At 36.2% G+C, this 16,040-nt stretch overlaps 1 protein-coding gene across 6 annotated transcripts in view; it reads left to right on the top strand.

The window, feature by feature from the left end:
* Window positions 1-16,040, top strand: part of MARK1 (microtubule affinity regulating kinase 1) — a 58,753-nt gene that overhangs the window by 18,740 nt on the left and 23,973 nt on the right. For 4 of the 6 annotated variants that reach the window (XM_017812881.1, XM_017812879.1, XM_017812880.1 and 1 more), the window contains exons 2-7: window positions 3,826-4,029; window positions 4,606-4,659; window positions 11,990-12,038; window positions 13,162-13,227; window positions 14,209-14,279; window positions 15,284-15,340. In XM_017812881.1, the coding sequence (XP_017668370.1) occupies window positions 3,826-4,029; window positions 4,606-4,659; window positions 11,990-12,038; window positions 13,162-13,227; window positions 14,209-14,279; window positions 15,284-15,340 (501 nt within the window). Of the gene's footprint in view, window positions 1-3,825; window positions 4,030-4,605; window positions 4,660-11,989; window positions 12,039-12,461; window positions 12,594-13,161; window positions 13,228-14,208; window positions 14,280-15,283; window positions 15,341-16,040 lie in introns of those variants that run through there. The other 2 variants (XR_001874413.1, XM_017812882.1) reach the window with 2 other exon arrangements.

Raw genomic sequence — 16,040 nt, 5'->3', positions numbered from 1 at the left:
AAATTACCCTCTTACTCTGAAGGACTGTGGAGACCTTCAGTGTTGTTTGAGCAAGAAAGGCTGTGTGGATTGGTGACCAGAATGGTTTTGGGGAATTCCCAAGACTAAGCTGTAAGAGTGGTTAATACAAGTTATGCTGTAAATTTAATTACCGTGTATAATCCATGAGAATACTACTCCAGTGGCTAATAAGTGGATATGTTAAGTAGTGGAGCCCACACTTTGTACCTACTTGGTGGGGTTAGTTCTTCTGCACTTTCTCAAAGATAATGTGTCTGGCCATCGGGTCATCTTGCTTTGGCAGAGTTACCTTGGGTAAACAAAGAAAATGATAGCTTTGAGTCTTGGGGAAGCACTGGCTCAGGTTAACTCTCTTGTGATCTTAGTGCCATTGACTTTCTGTAGTAACTCTGATGGAACGTGTCAGAAACAAACCTAACTGGGAGTAATAAGTGTTAATCGCACTCTCTTCAGTGACAATTTAAACTTGGAACACTTGGACAATTTAAACTAGAAGCACTTTTTTGAGATTTCTGAAAACACAGTGGATTTTGTTTTGCATGAGTTTTTATGTTCTTATTTTTAAGTACTTGATTAGCGTGCAAAATACCTAAATGGCTGCTCTAGTAGTTCCACCTCTAAACTTTTGTTACTCCTGCACCTTGTTTTTGTTTAAAACTGCATTTTATTTTAAAAACAAAATTAGACATTTCTTATTTCTAGACACATTATTTTACACTGACATAAACTGAATATATTGAGAGTCATATTCATGATGTACTAGTAAGGCAGTGTTTCCCACTACATTATACATATATTGAGATATGTGATTAGGGTATGTAGAGAAATAACGTAATTCCGAGTTAAAATCCTGTGTGGGAAATTCAGGTTGTTTGCTAGATATGTTTTTAAATGGCAGTGAACTTCAAGAAGAGAGCTGGGTTTTACTATCCCCTTGTTTCCAGCACCCTGAAAAATTTCTCAGAATTTAGAGGTTGTTCTACTGAAATGGCATTTTAAATAGCCACATAGTAGCTGATGCATAATGAATGACTGTATTGTAATGGACCAGAAGGATCTTAAAACTATGTAGCCTGTCTTTCTAAACAGTGTGGATGTTGCATGCTTCTGTGAAATTCAGCTTCAGGATTGTTTGGAAATAGTCCCTGAGATACTGTTGTTGACCTTGAATGTTTTTTTTTTCAACTTCTTAAGCTTTTGTTGTAATTTTTTTGAATGCTAATTTCTAGAAGTTGATGAGATTCTACTTTAAATCCCTCTGTACTTTCCAACAGTAGCAAGCTGTTTATGTGCAAAAGAGAGGCCTATTACAAGACTTAAGAATAATTTGAATTTCATTCAGTGTTGTTCAAATTCAGAAATTGTATATATTTATTTACATGTGGCTCACAGACTAGGAAACTTGACCTTCTTTATGCATGATTTCTATCATCATTGGGAATAGCTGGGGAGAATGGTTGACTCTGAAGATAATCTGTTTAAGAGGGAATAATTAGGAACCATGCAGCTGACTTAGTTTTACTGTCACAAAAAGACCAAAATCCAGAACCTTGTTACTTTTTTTCCCTCTCTTCAGATTTGGTACTGTGCTATATTGCCATTATGATTAAATGATGCTTTCCCTGTTAAATCTGCATTAAAATCATCTGTCCTGTGAGGCCATCTTATTCTTTGTCCCTGGCGCTGGTTTAGCTTGCCTATCCAACTGTTTATCTAAGACATGTCTCCGACTATCCACTGGGAGGAGGCTAATCCAGTGAAGCATAGGAAACTGGCAATTGATATTAGGGTTGCTAATGCTTCTGGTGGGCATCGGATTTCCTGTAGTGAAGATGTAATTCTGTATGTAAACAGGCTCAGAAACTTTTAAAACTTGCTTGTGTGGCACAGTGCTGTAGCTCCAGATGGGGTTCTAGGTACAGCTAAAATATTCATTATTAGCACCATACTGATACTGATCTCGCAGGGTGTATTTTTAGGGAAGACTTTTATTTGGACTGTGGCTTATCACATCTGAGACTAGTGTCCGATTGTGAAGGAATTTTTCCAAGCCTTCTTGCCTGAGGCTGTCCTTCTGATCTTCTCTTTCCAAGTCCACAGAAAATATTTTAATTATGTGCTTCTAAAGGGTAAATACTATTACTAGCATGTTATTTCATGGCTGAATAAATTTGTCTGATATACAGAATCTAAACATGCCTAGCTCGCTTGGTTCCCCAGTAATTTGGAGAACAGTTTAGCAGTGGGAGTACAGTAGTGTTTTGCAGAGAGACTCAGGTAATGAAAAGACAAACAAAATTATATTTAGGGCCATTCTCCTGGCCATAGTGAATAATTAATAATGCTGGAGGTGATGTAAGCAGAGTTGTGCTACATTTGGGAAGAACATTCTGGTTGTGGTAAACTCCTTGTTTTTTCCGGTTGTGTTGCAGCTGTTTGCTAGTTTTCCCAATTCCACCAGTGCTTATGTCCTGAAATAATCTCATTTGGTTCAGTGGGACTGTCTGTAAGCCTGAGTGTTTACAGGATGGGTTTGACTTCAGTCTATAATAAATGCACACTGAAGCTGGAAGTACTGATTTAAATTCTATTTTGTATACGAAAATAATTAATTCCGTAAGGAATGATGGGTTAGATCAGCTGAGAACAATGTTGAGTATTGGGAGAAACAGTGAAATCTCTGGCTGCCCTCAGTCTGCTTAAGGTCAAGGATCTAGAAACAGGCTCAGTTAGTGCTCTGTACACAGATATCCACTTTTTGATTGAGGCAGTCAGTAATGGGAAAATATTAAGGTGTCTCTTGAGCTTTGGTGGTGCTTTATGCTTAGCTGGGAGTAAGCATGCCTTTCTGTTATAAAATCTAAAAACTGGTCTGGGAAGACACTGTTTCTGCCTCCAGTATTTGCCAACCTTAAAAATCTGTAACTTGAAAGATTAGAAGCTAAATTATACCTGTTAAGCGTTTGTACCCATCTGCCACTGTTAGAAAGTATTTGAAATACTGAAGCACTTACCACCCCTTTGATATTTTTCATTACTTGGATTTCTCCTTGGAACATTTCCAAGCCCCATCTGTATCTTGCCCCTTATATACTTGGAAGTTAGAGTACAGAAGCACTGCAGATTTCAGTGACTAACATCTAATGTGGGATGATGTGTTGGCATGCATTAAAAATAACTTCCTTTTAGTTCTTCAGACTTTTGAGACTTAAAATATTTTATGAGACATCACAGACTTTTAGAGAATAGGTATTTTTAAATAAAAATGTAGATTGTTACTCGAATGAGAACTTCTGTTACTTACAAAAAGATGCCAACATGTTTGGGGAACAAAGCTTACTTGAAAAAAAAATTTTTTGGTAATGTTATTTGAGTGAAGAAAGTTAAGGGGGAAAAAAATGGAGTAAAACCTTGTTTCCAAATATATCAAAGTACAAGTATATTTTGTACTGTGTATTTTTAAAAGACTAAATTTGATTATGATTAGACAGGCAACATAGTGCTATACTGTGTATTTGAGCATATTTTAAAAAGGTCTGTAATGGTTTGTTGATTACTGCCTAGACGTCTCTAGTTTTAGTTTGGACTGGTAAAATCTTTCTGCATGCTTTTTTTCACGAGACACAGATCAAACTCTGCCCAAAGACAGCATGTTCCCCTTAGGCTGCTGTCCAGAATTATCAGTTATATTGTAAAAGTAAATAAGTGACTCCCCTCTGCACCTTTTTATGCTTTTAGTCTATTCTGTTGCAACTGCCTAAAACCCAAGTAGCTAAATTCCCAACTATGTTGTCTGCCTTCCAGCATACCTCTGTGGATGGATACACTGAACCACATGTCCAGCCTATCAAGTCAAGTAGCAGACAAAACATCCCCCGATGTAGAAACTCCATTACATCTACAAATGAAGAGCATCCTCACATTGGAAATTATCGCTTACTGAAAACAATAGGAAAAGGAAATTTTGCCAAAGTCAAACTGGCAAGGCATGTGCTTACTGGAAGAGAGGTAAGCCTTTAAAAAATAAAAGAAAAAAGTCTGACAGTCTGTTTTATGTTCCCTTTGGCTATCTTTATAATTAGTATTTCTTCTAGAGGCTGTTTCAGGATATAGAAGAAGTTAACTGAGATGCTTTCTCCTAACCACCCACCTCCTTTTTTAAAATGTAGCTTCCCGGGGAAAAGATCCAAAAGTTTGTTGTGCATCAGGGGGTATTTTGGGTCTGGGAGGGGGTCTGTTCGTCCCCAAGCATTTCCAAAACTGAAGAGAAATATATTGGTGGGTAGATTCCATTGATACTGATAATCTGTTGATAGATGCTGTGTTAGGAGAGCCTGGTTTTGCAGTGGACAAGATAACATTGTTCTGTCCAAACACTGACAGAAGTATAAAACAAATTCCTTGCTTGCAAAATTCTGACATCCTAATAGGTTTACCCTTTTTTCTTGATGAAATGTATAGAAGTAGATGCATATGCATGTCTTAGAGGTGAATCTATGCATTTGCTCCAAGAGGTGCAATATATTTTCGTTCAAACCTTTTTCTGAGTTTAGTAATTCATGTTTGTTTTTTTTTTTAACCAAGGTTGCTGTGAAAATAATAGATAAAACCCAGCTAAATCCTACTAGTCTGCAAAAGGTAAGAATAGACCATAACATCTGAAATTCTGTAAACAGATGAACTGTGATCCTTTTATTTACTTGACAAAAACATTTGATCCCTTTATCCTGTTAAACAACATCTTTCTGTACATATGACCTTGGGAGAGGGTGAAATCCTATTGTCTTTGCTATAATGTGCACATACCATTTGTCTGGGGGCAGTTACTCGATGTGGTTCTTGTATAAGCATTGCTGTTTTGCTCTTCCTTCCTCCTCTAGCTTTGCTTTTTGCCAAGAGTAAAATTTGTTTTTAATTAGGTACATGAATACTTTGTCTACATACTAAATCAAGATGTAATGCTGTAAAGGATGGTATTTTTCTTGGATTTTTCTATAATGGAGTAATTGTTTTTTGTGGACTTAGAGTACTGGTTTTTATTGCTTTAATGGGTTTCTCTACCTTCGTCTCTATATTCTTTCAATTTTAATAAAATGTTTGCTAAACTCAAGGGACATGTGACAATTACTTTTTGTGTATAGAATTGTGAAAATGACTGAATATAATCAGAACGGTCTTGTGTGTTTGTGCCTGAAGAAAGAAATTCAGAAGTCCTTTATAATCATGCTGATAATTGTTTTATCAAAACCCTGGGGTTTTTTGTTTGGTTTGAGGGTTTTTTTTACTATTTAACTCTGCATGTGTTTTGTGGCTGAAGGACAGAAATGTTGTATTGTCCTACTGGAGGATGCCCATTAAAAAAATTTGGGATTTTTTTTTGTTTACAAATACTGGACTGCTGCTGTTGGTAGCTGTGGAAATGAGAGAAAGAGGCCAGAGCTTGTTGCTGTTCTTTTATCTCTGGCTACCCTTACTTTTTGTTTTTTTAATTGTGTAACTTTGGTTATGGGGAGTTATAAACAGCTTTGCTTTAATTTCTTTTTTCTTTTATTTCTTTTATACTTGATTCATTTGCTTTAATTTCTCTTTTGTAGTACTTTTGAGTGTGAGTTCTTCCAGATTTGTTTTTTTTAATTCAACCTGCTGTACAGTCCATGCAAAAGCTTTGCTGTTGTTAAGTCCTATGTCTTATATTAAGCAAATCTCTTTGCTGATATTTGAGCTAGTGAAGAGGGACCCACAGAGGCAGTATGTGACAGAGGATATTGTGGAAATCCTGTGCTGCTCATGTAGCTTGTTTCCTACCTAGCTGGCTGTTCACTTTTGGAGAGCTAGGTGAGTTTGTCTCATTGTTCAGCAATAAGAGGGTAAAAAATGTTAAAACTTTATGGAAAACTAAGCAAGAAAAACTTAGTTCTGGGACAGTTGTTTTTATGATAAATAAGTTACATTTCACAAAATATATTCAATAATAATTCAACAAATTGTTCCAAGTATAAATAAAACTTTCAAGGCCTACAAAAGATGCTGTCAAACTGCACAAATAGTACACAGAATACTCATACAGCATTGCTGCTGTTATTTGTCTTTCAAATGCAAAGCTGGTAACAACATAAACTGCATTAGGTACACTTAGAAGCAGCTGATAGCAGGCTAAGGAGAGAAGTTTTAAGTTTAATGATTTAAACACAATTTCATTCTTCAATAGCTTCTAAAGATATTTATCCCATACATCTTCTGCCTATACTGGAAAGTGAGATCATTTGTTGATACGTAGTTTTCCTTTGTAGAATATTCATTATAACTTTCAGAAAAAATAATCTTTGTTTTGAAACCCTGTATGTCTTCAACTGTGACTGTGAGTGACCGAATACTGATTCCCTGAAAGCTTTTAAATAAGCTTAAGAACAGTTTTTGCACAGTCATTGAAGCAACTGTAAATAAAAAGCAAATAAGGGTAAGAGGGTGGCTCATTAGCATGCTCAGAAGCACTTCTGTTAGTGTTTTGATGGGTCATTTGTGAACTGTGAATAAAACAACAGAAATTCTTGTTCTGTTCTATGAAATCAGTCATCCTTATTTTTCTTTCTGCACTGAACATAATGTTTGTGATTCTTTATGTACCATTTAGTAACACTGTAATGTGAATTTTTATAATTTTGTTGTCAGGGTTATACTGTACATAGGGCTGTTAGTAGTCTATTTTTTTTGTCTAGAGGTAATGCTGGGAATGGGAAGTGGTGATAGTAGTGTTGTGTTAACAGGAACAGACACTTGTCTAATAAAAGTTTACAGAGGAACACTGGAGTCCGTTACTGCCACAAAATACCACTCCTAAGTTTGAAGCCATCTAAATTCACATGGTTGAGAGGAGAGTCTCTAGAACTTCAAAACTTACAAATTATATGCAGTTCAGCAAAACTTCTGGGCCTTCAGTCACTGCTGATTGTTATTAATCAAACAAGACAGATTTGTAGTGATCTTAGGCACAGGGTCATTGACAAAACCATCCCCTTTCCATTCACTGGATACTAAGTGCAAGTAGGTTTTGCCACAGTACTTGCTACTGACCTAATTAAGTGAAATGAGTCATCCCAGCTTGGCATGCACCATTCTGTTTTGTAAACAGAAACATTTGAGCACATACTTCAGTTGCTGAAAGTGTCATGCAAGCTGGGTCTGTAGTTAGTCACGGGTATAAAAGCAAATAGCATTTAGTTTTTTTGTAGGTGTTCTCTCCAATGGCATTCATGCCATGTAGCATGGAGAGGGTACTTCAGACATAGTTGTTTTAACTGGGGTGGTCTCCTGACATTTGGAGGTTTAAGTAAGATGACCTTGGGAATTTTTAATTTTGCTTTCTTGTGCGTGCAATGTGATAGTCTTAAATTACATTCCTTATCTCACTTCAGGACCTCTACCTCTTTAATTAGGAAATCAATGTTGGATTTGTTTTGGTTTTAGTTTGTTCGGTATATAGTTCCCACCTTACTCAGTGGCCGCTTGTTTAGAAGACAGAGCTGGCTTTTTTTGTTGACTTTGTTACTATCTTGATAGTAACATATTGTACTGACTTACCTTTTCCATTGTCATTATTGTAATTTGTTCCCAAATATAAGTATTTGGGTTTTGTCATAACTCAAATTTATATCAAAATAGCTGTTCTATTTTCTGCATGTCTGCTGCATTGGAAGTGTTGTCTTGTACTGGCTTTATCAGGGATGTTTCTGAAATAGCATTCTGCTGCTCTTCTGCAAACTGCTAGTGGAGCAGAAGGTGCTTTTTTCCCCCCTTAATAGGTTTAATTAGGAAATTATATTTCAGATTTTTCCCCTTTTAAGGATCAGTGAGCTTTTTATTCTTGAAACATATTTGAAGACATGAACTTAGGTTCTTTCTGTTGTTAAGAAAAACAGAAGTAAAGAAGTAGTAGAAGATTTGAAACAATTTCAGTATGTTATTTGAAAGCAATTTTTTTTTTTTTTGCAACATCCCTTCTCAAATGGTTTACAAACTAGAGAAGTGTTCAAGTACATCTTTCAAAGCAAGAAAAACCCTTGGTTAACTGAAGATTTTCAGTTTGATTGTAGTGACTTAAAATAGTAAATCTTAAACATAGCTGTCAATCTGGCAGCAAGTAGAAGTGTTATCAATGGTGTGACATAAGATCTTTGTACTTTCTGCAATCTGTGCCCTGAAAAATTAAGCTGGGAATGCAGGAATCGAATTTTTAAGTCTTGTGCCTTTTCCATAAGTGCAAGTTTTAGGAATTCAGTATGGTGCTGACTGTTCTTTTCTGTAAGTGAAACTATTAAGGCTACAGCCTCTTTACAACGAGGAGATGCTTGTTCAAGAGGGTTTTTTTGAATTGTAGCACTTTTTTAAGTATGAAGAGCAGTCCTATAAATGTGTGGTAGAGCTGGGGGAGAGAAGTCAGGGAGCACTTATACCTTCTGAGAGAGCAGTACACTGCTGCTCAAGAAAACCAGATATGCCTGAATTCTGAAAATGCTATTTTTTATCAGTAAAATAGATTATAATTCTACAGGTTGCTGTGTCGTGAAAGGAGAAGCAATATCACTGTTATGTCCAGATTTTTATGAATTTAACAGACTTGACTTTGTAGGAAATAACTATAGTCTTTTTGTTTAAATACCTCTATATGCAAAGACATGTATCCTGGGTGTTATTGAGGGGTGTACTAGCTATTTTTTAAAGGTGTCTCTATTTGTAAATATATAATTAGTGATGTAACAAGTGTTAATGACCGGGGGAGATTTATTGCGGAGTTGCAATGTAAAATAATGTACTCTAATACTTGAATATTGTTAACATTTTTATTGAAGTATTGTCCATCATTCAGAGATATTCTGGATTGTTTCTCTCTTGTGAGGGAAAGTTGGGGTGCACATTGGCATTTCCTTAATTTTTAAGAGTATGCATTTATACTGGACCAAATGAAATCCTGAATATGCACCAGGACTTCAGAGGACAGTTCATTTGTCCAAATTCCATCCTGTTCCCTTTCTGCTGTTTTGAACTATATTGAAATAAGGTTCCCTGTTCTGTCTGCACACTCTGCTGAGAGACACTTAGACATCTGGTTGGACCCTATGGGCCAGGAACTACACAAGGTGTAATGTGGCTGTGTTTGTGGTCTCCACACAGTGCTGCTCCATTGTTTCAGTTCTTCCAGCCTTTCAAACATTTCTTTCTTCACGGGTCGGCAGGTATGTGTCACATCAAGCAGCTTTGAAGCTGTTTGACTTCATTACGTAGCAGTACTACAGACTATGGAAGTTACCTCTGCCTAATTTGCAAGATGTCCTTTACCTGAGTTACTTGAGAAAAAGGTCTTGAAAATGTCGAGTTACAGGTAAACACTGCTGGAAACTTGTCAGAAGCTGGTAATGACTGCAGAGCACAAACTGAGAAGAATGTGCATCTCCCCTTGAAGAAGCCAACCTTGTGTACTGTAGTTTCAATAGTGGGTGGGCTTTTGGGAAAGGAGTTTTATAGGAGTACAACCACTTAGGGTTTTTTAATCTTTTCTCAGGGCAAGCCATTTAGTCAGCAGGTACCCGCAGGTAGATTCCAAGTTTTAAGCTATTCTTTCAATTCTTACTCTGCTGATTTCTCTTTCCCTGCTCTCATGAGTTTATAGGGAGACTGACACCACAGGATATGCAATACAAGATGCTGTAAAAAAATTATTCATTTTTGTAAATAAACTACCCATACTTCCAGTCTTGGTGATGTAATCTATTCAGAACTGGACCAAAATGTTTCTTTCATATAACAAAGTATCTGCATCAGACTGGAGGTCAGTAGTGTTGTGTCTTGAAGAAAATAGACTTTGGTGTCTGTTTTCTAATAGGCTTTTCCTTTATGGAAATAAAAAATACACGTGGAACAAAATTTCATGATTTCATGTCACTGTAAAATCAATTTGAATCTTAAACTATGTGCTTTACTTGAAATATATAATTGTGAGATTTGAAATTACTTTTTATAGAAGTCTCATATTTGAATCCTGCTTATGAAGGTATGTGCTCATTGCTGTAACTTTTATACCAGCATTAAGAGAGTTAAGTTATGAAATATCTTTCTAATCTTTTGGCAGGAATTGCAGCTTTTCACATACCTGCTTAGAAGCTCTTCTGAAGGTGTACCATTTATTGGTTTAGATTTCTTAGCTTCTGACCAGCTGATACTGATTTAGCAGAGAAATTTTTTCTTGTGCAACAAATTCAAATACTTGAAAAAAACAAAAAAATGCAAAAAGAATGTCCTGGTGTGATGTTCTTTTTCTTGGCAATAACTGACTTTATGAGGAAACAAGAATATTTGCTGAAGCTAATTCTGGTGCACAGTATTACATACCCATGTGTTACATATTGTACACAAGCAAACTGCATCATACTGTTCACGTTTTCTCAGAGAAATGCTTTTAGTCTTTACTTCCTTCTGGAATTGTTTTAATGGCAGTTATAGGGCAAATGCACAGTAATTAGTGTGAAATACTTAAATAATTTAAGTACAGAACTGTATTGTTATTTCTTAAGCTGTAGCAATAGTACTTTATCAAAAGCTGAATTTCAAGAAGATCTATAGTCTTGCAGAATAAATGCAGAATTTTAGAAACGTTATGACGAAGTTGCACAAATGGAGTGAAAAACCATTAATGTTGTCTAAGCAAAAGAATTTTAATTTCTCTTAACTTGTAGTCATAGCCATCATAAAATAGACACTAAAGTGCTACTCTTGAGGAGGTGTTTGGTCTCTGGCTTGCATAATTTTACCCTTTTGTGAGGGTTGGACCTGAACAAATGGGACTAATTTTGGAAATGGAGAGAGACATCAGACGGGGAAAACAGCAACAACGCACTTCTGCGTGGAGCCAAGTTTCTCTGTAAGGAGGGCTGTAGTGCTAAGAAGTTTCCAAAATGTCTAAGCATTGTGCTGAAGCCACTTTCTGAAGTGCTGAAGAATTTCTTCCTTCATTTCAGCGTCCTACTTTAGCCCAATAAGGGACTAAAGAGTGTACAGCACTGAGTGGACTTGACGATGGGGATGTGTCGTTCACTTGAAGTAAACCAGTGCAAGCTTATCAGTATTATCAGCCTCAAGTGTACAGCACCAAACTATGTGGTCATTTTGGATTTCTTTCATTTGCCTTCTGTCCTTTGAGCACCTAGGTTAGTCTTGCTGCAGCTCTAATTAATAACCCATAAATTTAAGAATAGAAACTTAAGAGCGATGATCTCTTGTTTCTGGTTTAAAAAAAAAAAATCCACCATTGTCTTAAGTATATAAGGCTTAGGGCTATAAGTTTGTCCAGTTATCTCTAGTTATGTGACTCAGGATCATAAAGCAGACTTGCAGGAATCATAATCCTTCAGACCTTGCTGGGGGGAGAGGAGGCATCACTGCTTGTGACCCAGTGTAAAATTTGGTAGTTGTGAGACGTTAACTCGCCTGCTTCAGCTCTGTGGAGCGCCAGGACTGGAGGACATCAGGATTCCTGGTATCCAATTCCATTTGAACACCTGTTGGACTTGTCTGTAGTCCTGCACCTTGTATTTGCACCTGCAGTTCTGTCTGTATTCAGGGTAGTTGGCTGAGCTTGCCAGTCACCAGAGAAATAAGAGCAAAGAGACACTGAAAACTTGTGTTGAATAATCTGTTCATTTCGGTCAATGTGAAACTCCAGAAAGGGTTATAAAACTTAGTGTGTCTGTATAAAGCTTAAAAATTAATCTGGTTTTCATATGTAGTGGTTCTTTTTATATAATGCTTAAGATGTATATTGTTTTCTGGAGTTCACTGCATTATATTTTTCTGTATTTTACGCTAATGCTACTTTCTTTGACCATTTCTGTCTCCTTTTTGATACTAAATTTACCTATCTTGTGTAACTTTCTCCAAATAAACATCGTCTAAGAAAATTTTCTTGCTTCCTTGGCAGTTGTTTCGAGAAGTACGAATAATGAAGATACTGAATCATCCCAATATTGGTAGGAGCCCTACGTTTCTGCAAACTTTTTTTTTGTTATAATGTTTACATTTTACTCTGTTTGACTTTATTTGAATGTACTGCTATTAACTTTTTTTTGAGATAATAGGACAGTAGGCATCCAGTAAATGCTACATTGTCTCACCTTCTTTGTTGACTCTGCTTGCAACAAGAATTTTGCTCTAAGGAGGTAAACTGCTCAGTCTAGGAAAGCCTTACATAGAGTAGGAGATGTGGAGTGCTCTGGTCTGTCAAGAACCCTAACTCCCCTCTTCCACTGAAATTACTCTTGAGACCCAAAGGCATGAGTTTCTTAGGTGAGAGTAGCAAAACTCCATTAGTTCAGTCTAGGAAAGACTCCTGCTGACTGATATTTCCAGAAAATTAGAATTACCAAGTATGTAATTTTCCCTTTCTGCTTTAGTTCTTTCACCTACCCCACAGCTTCAGGGCCCTACTTTGTGATGACAATTCTTCTGGCTGAGGAGGGCTGGACAGTCTTGTTCCAGAGACAGTTAATGGTCCTGAATCGGCCAGAGGGCTTGTTGCATACAAGGTATGGACGAGGTGTACAAGTTATTACATGCTAGGCACTCCCTTCTCATCCCTTGAATTGTTTGTTGCTTTTTCAGCATTCATAGCTTCTGCTGTTTTTTGTTTTCTTGGGGGTGGTGGTGGGGCTGTATTTGTTTTAAATGAGTGGTTACTATTGCAATCTGAGGAGAGTCAGACTTAACATTTCTGGTATCCATTTGGTTCTTAGTTGGTCAGAATCTCAGATTTCTGACTGTGAGCAGTTTACTAGCAATACAAGGGAGGTTTGTATGATCTTAAAGACATCTGTGTCAAATTAAACACTAATTTCAGCATGAACTCATTTGTACAGTGTGCATAAACTTCTGAGAAAATTGTGAATTAATATGCTTTATTATCAACTGTGGTTTAGAAATTAATTTTGCTTTTTTCCCCCCTCAAAAGAATGCTAACCTGAAGGATATAAAGTTTCTGTATGATATAACGTTATCACTGGCCTTAAATTATACTCATTCCATGAGTATAATTGTTTGTTTGTGCTATGCTTTTACTCCCAGCTGCAATCTCTTTCTCATTCATTTTTCTTGCAGTAAAATTATTTGAAGTTATTGAGACTGAAAAGACGTTGTATTTGGTAATGGAATATGCCAGTGGGGGTAAGTGGCTTCCTAAATCTGCGTTAAAGATAAACTGAAATGCCAGTTACATGCCTAGAAACGATTTAAGGATTTAACGGTTAATGGGTTATTGCAATCTGGCCTTCACAACAGTCCTAGCAGATCTCCCAGGGCAGACTTTCTTCCTTGCATCACATCCCATAAAGTAACCTCTTAGGTTTGTGCTTAAGGGTAGTTCCCATTCTGAGGTTTCTGCTGCAGTATCAGGAGATAATCTGGTGCTGATACTGGCAAAAACTCAGCTCGGTGTTTATCTGCTATATTTAGGCAAGCACCGGTGCCTTATTTTATCTTGAAATTGTGTGCCAAAGCAATTGGAGAGGCAGATCTGGGAAGGGAACAAGGAACACGGGAAAGGGGACCCACAGGATCATAGTGAGAAGGGACAGAGAGTGCTTGCTTGAGAAGCTGCCTAGCACCTGAATGGGAGATGTTTGAATGTGGGAAGAGAATCCAGCACAGGGCTGGATTCACACAGCTAGGAAAAGCTGCTGTCAGACACTGCAAAGATGAGGTTCTGAAAGGCATTTGAGCAGCTTTATTAGAAAGAGAACAAGATGGAAAATCCAAAAGTAGTACAGATAATGTTAAGTGAAGCCATTAGATATCTGTGAAACAAATCTGGTATATAAGAAGTTGCCTGATTCCCAGTGTGTCTTATATACAATATGAATATTTTTCATTGTTTTTTTCGTTTCACAGTGGTTATTAAGTCAATTTATTTTAAAAATTGAAGAAGCCTTAGTATAAAGTGTTCCATTTTTACACTTCTTGATTATTACGTGTCTGCAAAATTAAATCCAGTGCAAACAGTAAAAAAGAATTTTTATTGGCTGCTTCTATTTCCTTTCCATTCAAGAAAGGAGGGAGCATGGGGTGTGTGTTGTTTTCAAGCATGATTTGATTGTGCATGACAATAAAAAAAAAATAGGACTGATGTTTTGTCCTTGTCATGATCAGGAGAAGTGTTTGACTACCTAGTTGCACATGGAAGAATGAAAGAGAAAGAGGCTCGTTCAAAATTCAGGCAGGTATGAAATTAACGTTCACTCTTCCTTTTGTTTCTGTTTATGGTGTTTTCAGATAGACATGAGTGTGAGTGTACTTCTTTTACTTTAGAAAAATATTAATTGTTTTGATAATGTTTATTAAAGCTGCAGCTGAAAAAAATCCCCGAAGAGAAAAATATCTGCTTCCTACATGCTGTCTAAAAATAGTAAGATTGTTTTACATTCCTGTGGTCGATGTTCCTAAGAGTCACTTTTTTTTTTTTTGTGACTCACTTGAGGTTTAAATCCTTTTCTGAATATTTTAGAATTTAACAGATGTTCTATCTACAGATGTTGATATGATGACATGTGTTGCTGTGTCATGTCACACCGTTTTGTATGAAGGCTGTTCTGTAATAGGATTGTATATTCTTCTTGAAAACTTTCTCATTTTAATCCTTTTATTACCCTGGTTTTAGTGATTATTTTGGAAAAGCTTTAATTAGATAAATATAGCATGTTTGGTATTCTGCAGAATTAAAGCTCTATAATTAATGTGTAAGGAAACTGCTCCGAACTTGCTGTTTCAGACTTGTTTTTTGTTATATATGTGAAAGACATATATGATAATGTTGAATGAATTGTTCTGTTGGTGGTGAATTGCAGAGCTGGACGATTGATATTTTAGAAGATAAAATCTGAGATGATACATATGGCTATTTGGGTTGGAGGGTGGATTAATTTCCTTTTAATAGTTATTGCTATTGGGTGATTTGCATTTAAAATATATTTCTCCTGTTACCTTGAAGAGTATGTATTAAACTTATTTTTAGAATATTTTAGAAAAATGAGCTACTTTTAGTGACCTTTTAGTATTTAAGCTTTAATGAAAGAAACCTAGATGAATATTTTCTAAAATAAAAGCCTTATTTATTCATTTCTTACGTTCTAATGAATCATATCAGGAACCAAAGTTACTAAATAATATGCAAAAACTTATACTGAGGTTGAAATAAAATAATTCACTGTTCATCTTGGTGTTTCAGATTGTATCTGCTGTACAGTACTGTCATCAAAAATGCATAGTTCATCGTGATCTTAAGGTAGGTTGTTACTTATTTTACTTTTTACTGCCTGACAGTATAGTCTTAATTTCATTCTGTATATTTGTCCTTGCCACTGTCTGTGAATGCCTCAAACATGTGAATGAAAGAACTCACTTTTTTATTCTTAGTTTTCTGAAGCACAAAAATAACATAGCTTGCCTGTTGGAACAGGGAAGAGACAAGAATAGAACATATGTTACTTTCATTCCAATTTTGGCTTTAAGGAAAGGACATGCTCTCCAGAGAATTATACCTGCTGTCATGCTGATATCTACACTGTGAAGCTGCAGAAGTTCAATTGATACCAGTCAGCACTACTTAATTAAAATATTTTCACTTAAAATATATCTCAAGGATATGTAAAAGGGTTTTTTCTTAGTGATTTTTAAGAAATATGTTAGATTTTTAATCCATTTGAACTTCTGGTTTATACTGTAGTGTCTAATTTGGGCAGAAAAATAAATTGAGGGTAAAGAGAAATTAGCTGAATTTGCTTTTCTTTATGCTTTCTGGTAATCTATCTATGTAAACCACCAGACCATATTAAGAGTTCAGCAATTGCTGAACAACAATAGGTACAACCTAGCCCTTCAGCATGAAGTTGTCTTAGTGCCAAGTTTAGATATCATGAGACTTGGACACAAGTTCCACTTAAAAGCTGTCTTGTGCTCTTGCTTTGATGTCTTTGTGCATTTAC

This window comes from Lepidothrix coronata, unplaced genomic scaffold, assembly GCF_001604755.1.
Source record: "Lepidothrix coronata isolate B3197 unplaced genomic scaffold, Lepidothrix_coronata-1.0 Scaffold38, whole genome shotgun sequence".
Classification (NCBI taxonomy): domain Eukaryota; kingdom Metazoa; phylum Chordata; class Aves; order Passeriformes; family Pipridae; genus Lepidothrix; species Lepidothrix coronata.
Note: the sequence above shows the minus strand (reverse complement) of the source record. Positions and strands in the feature narration are given on the sequence as shown.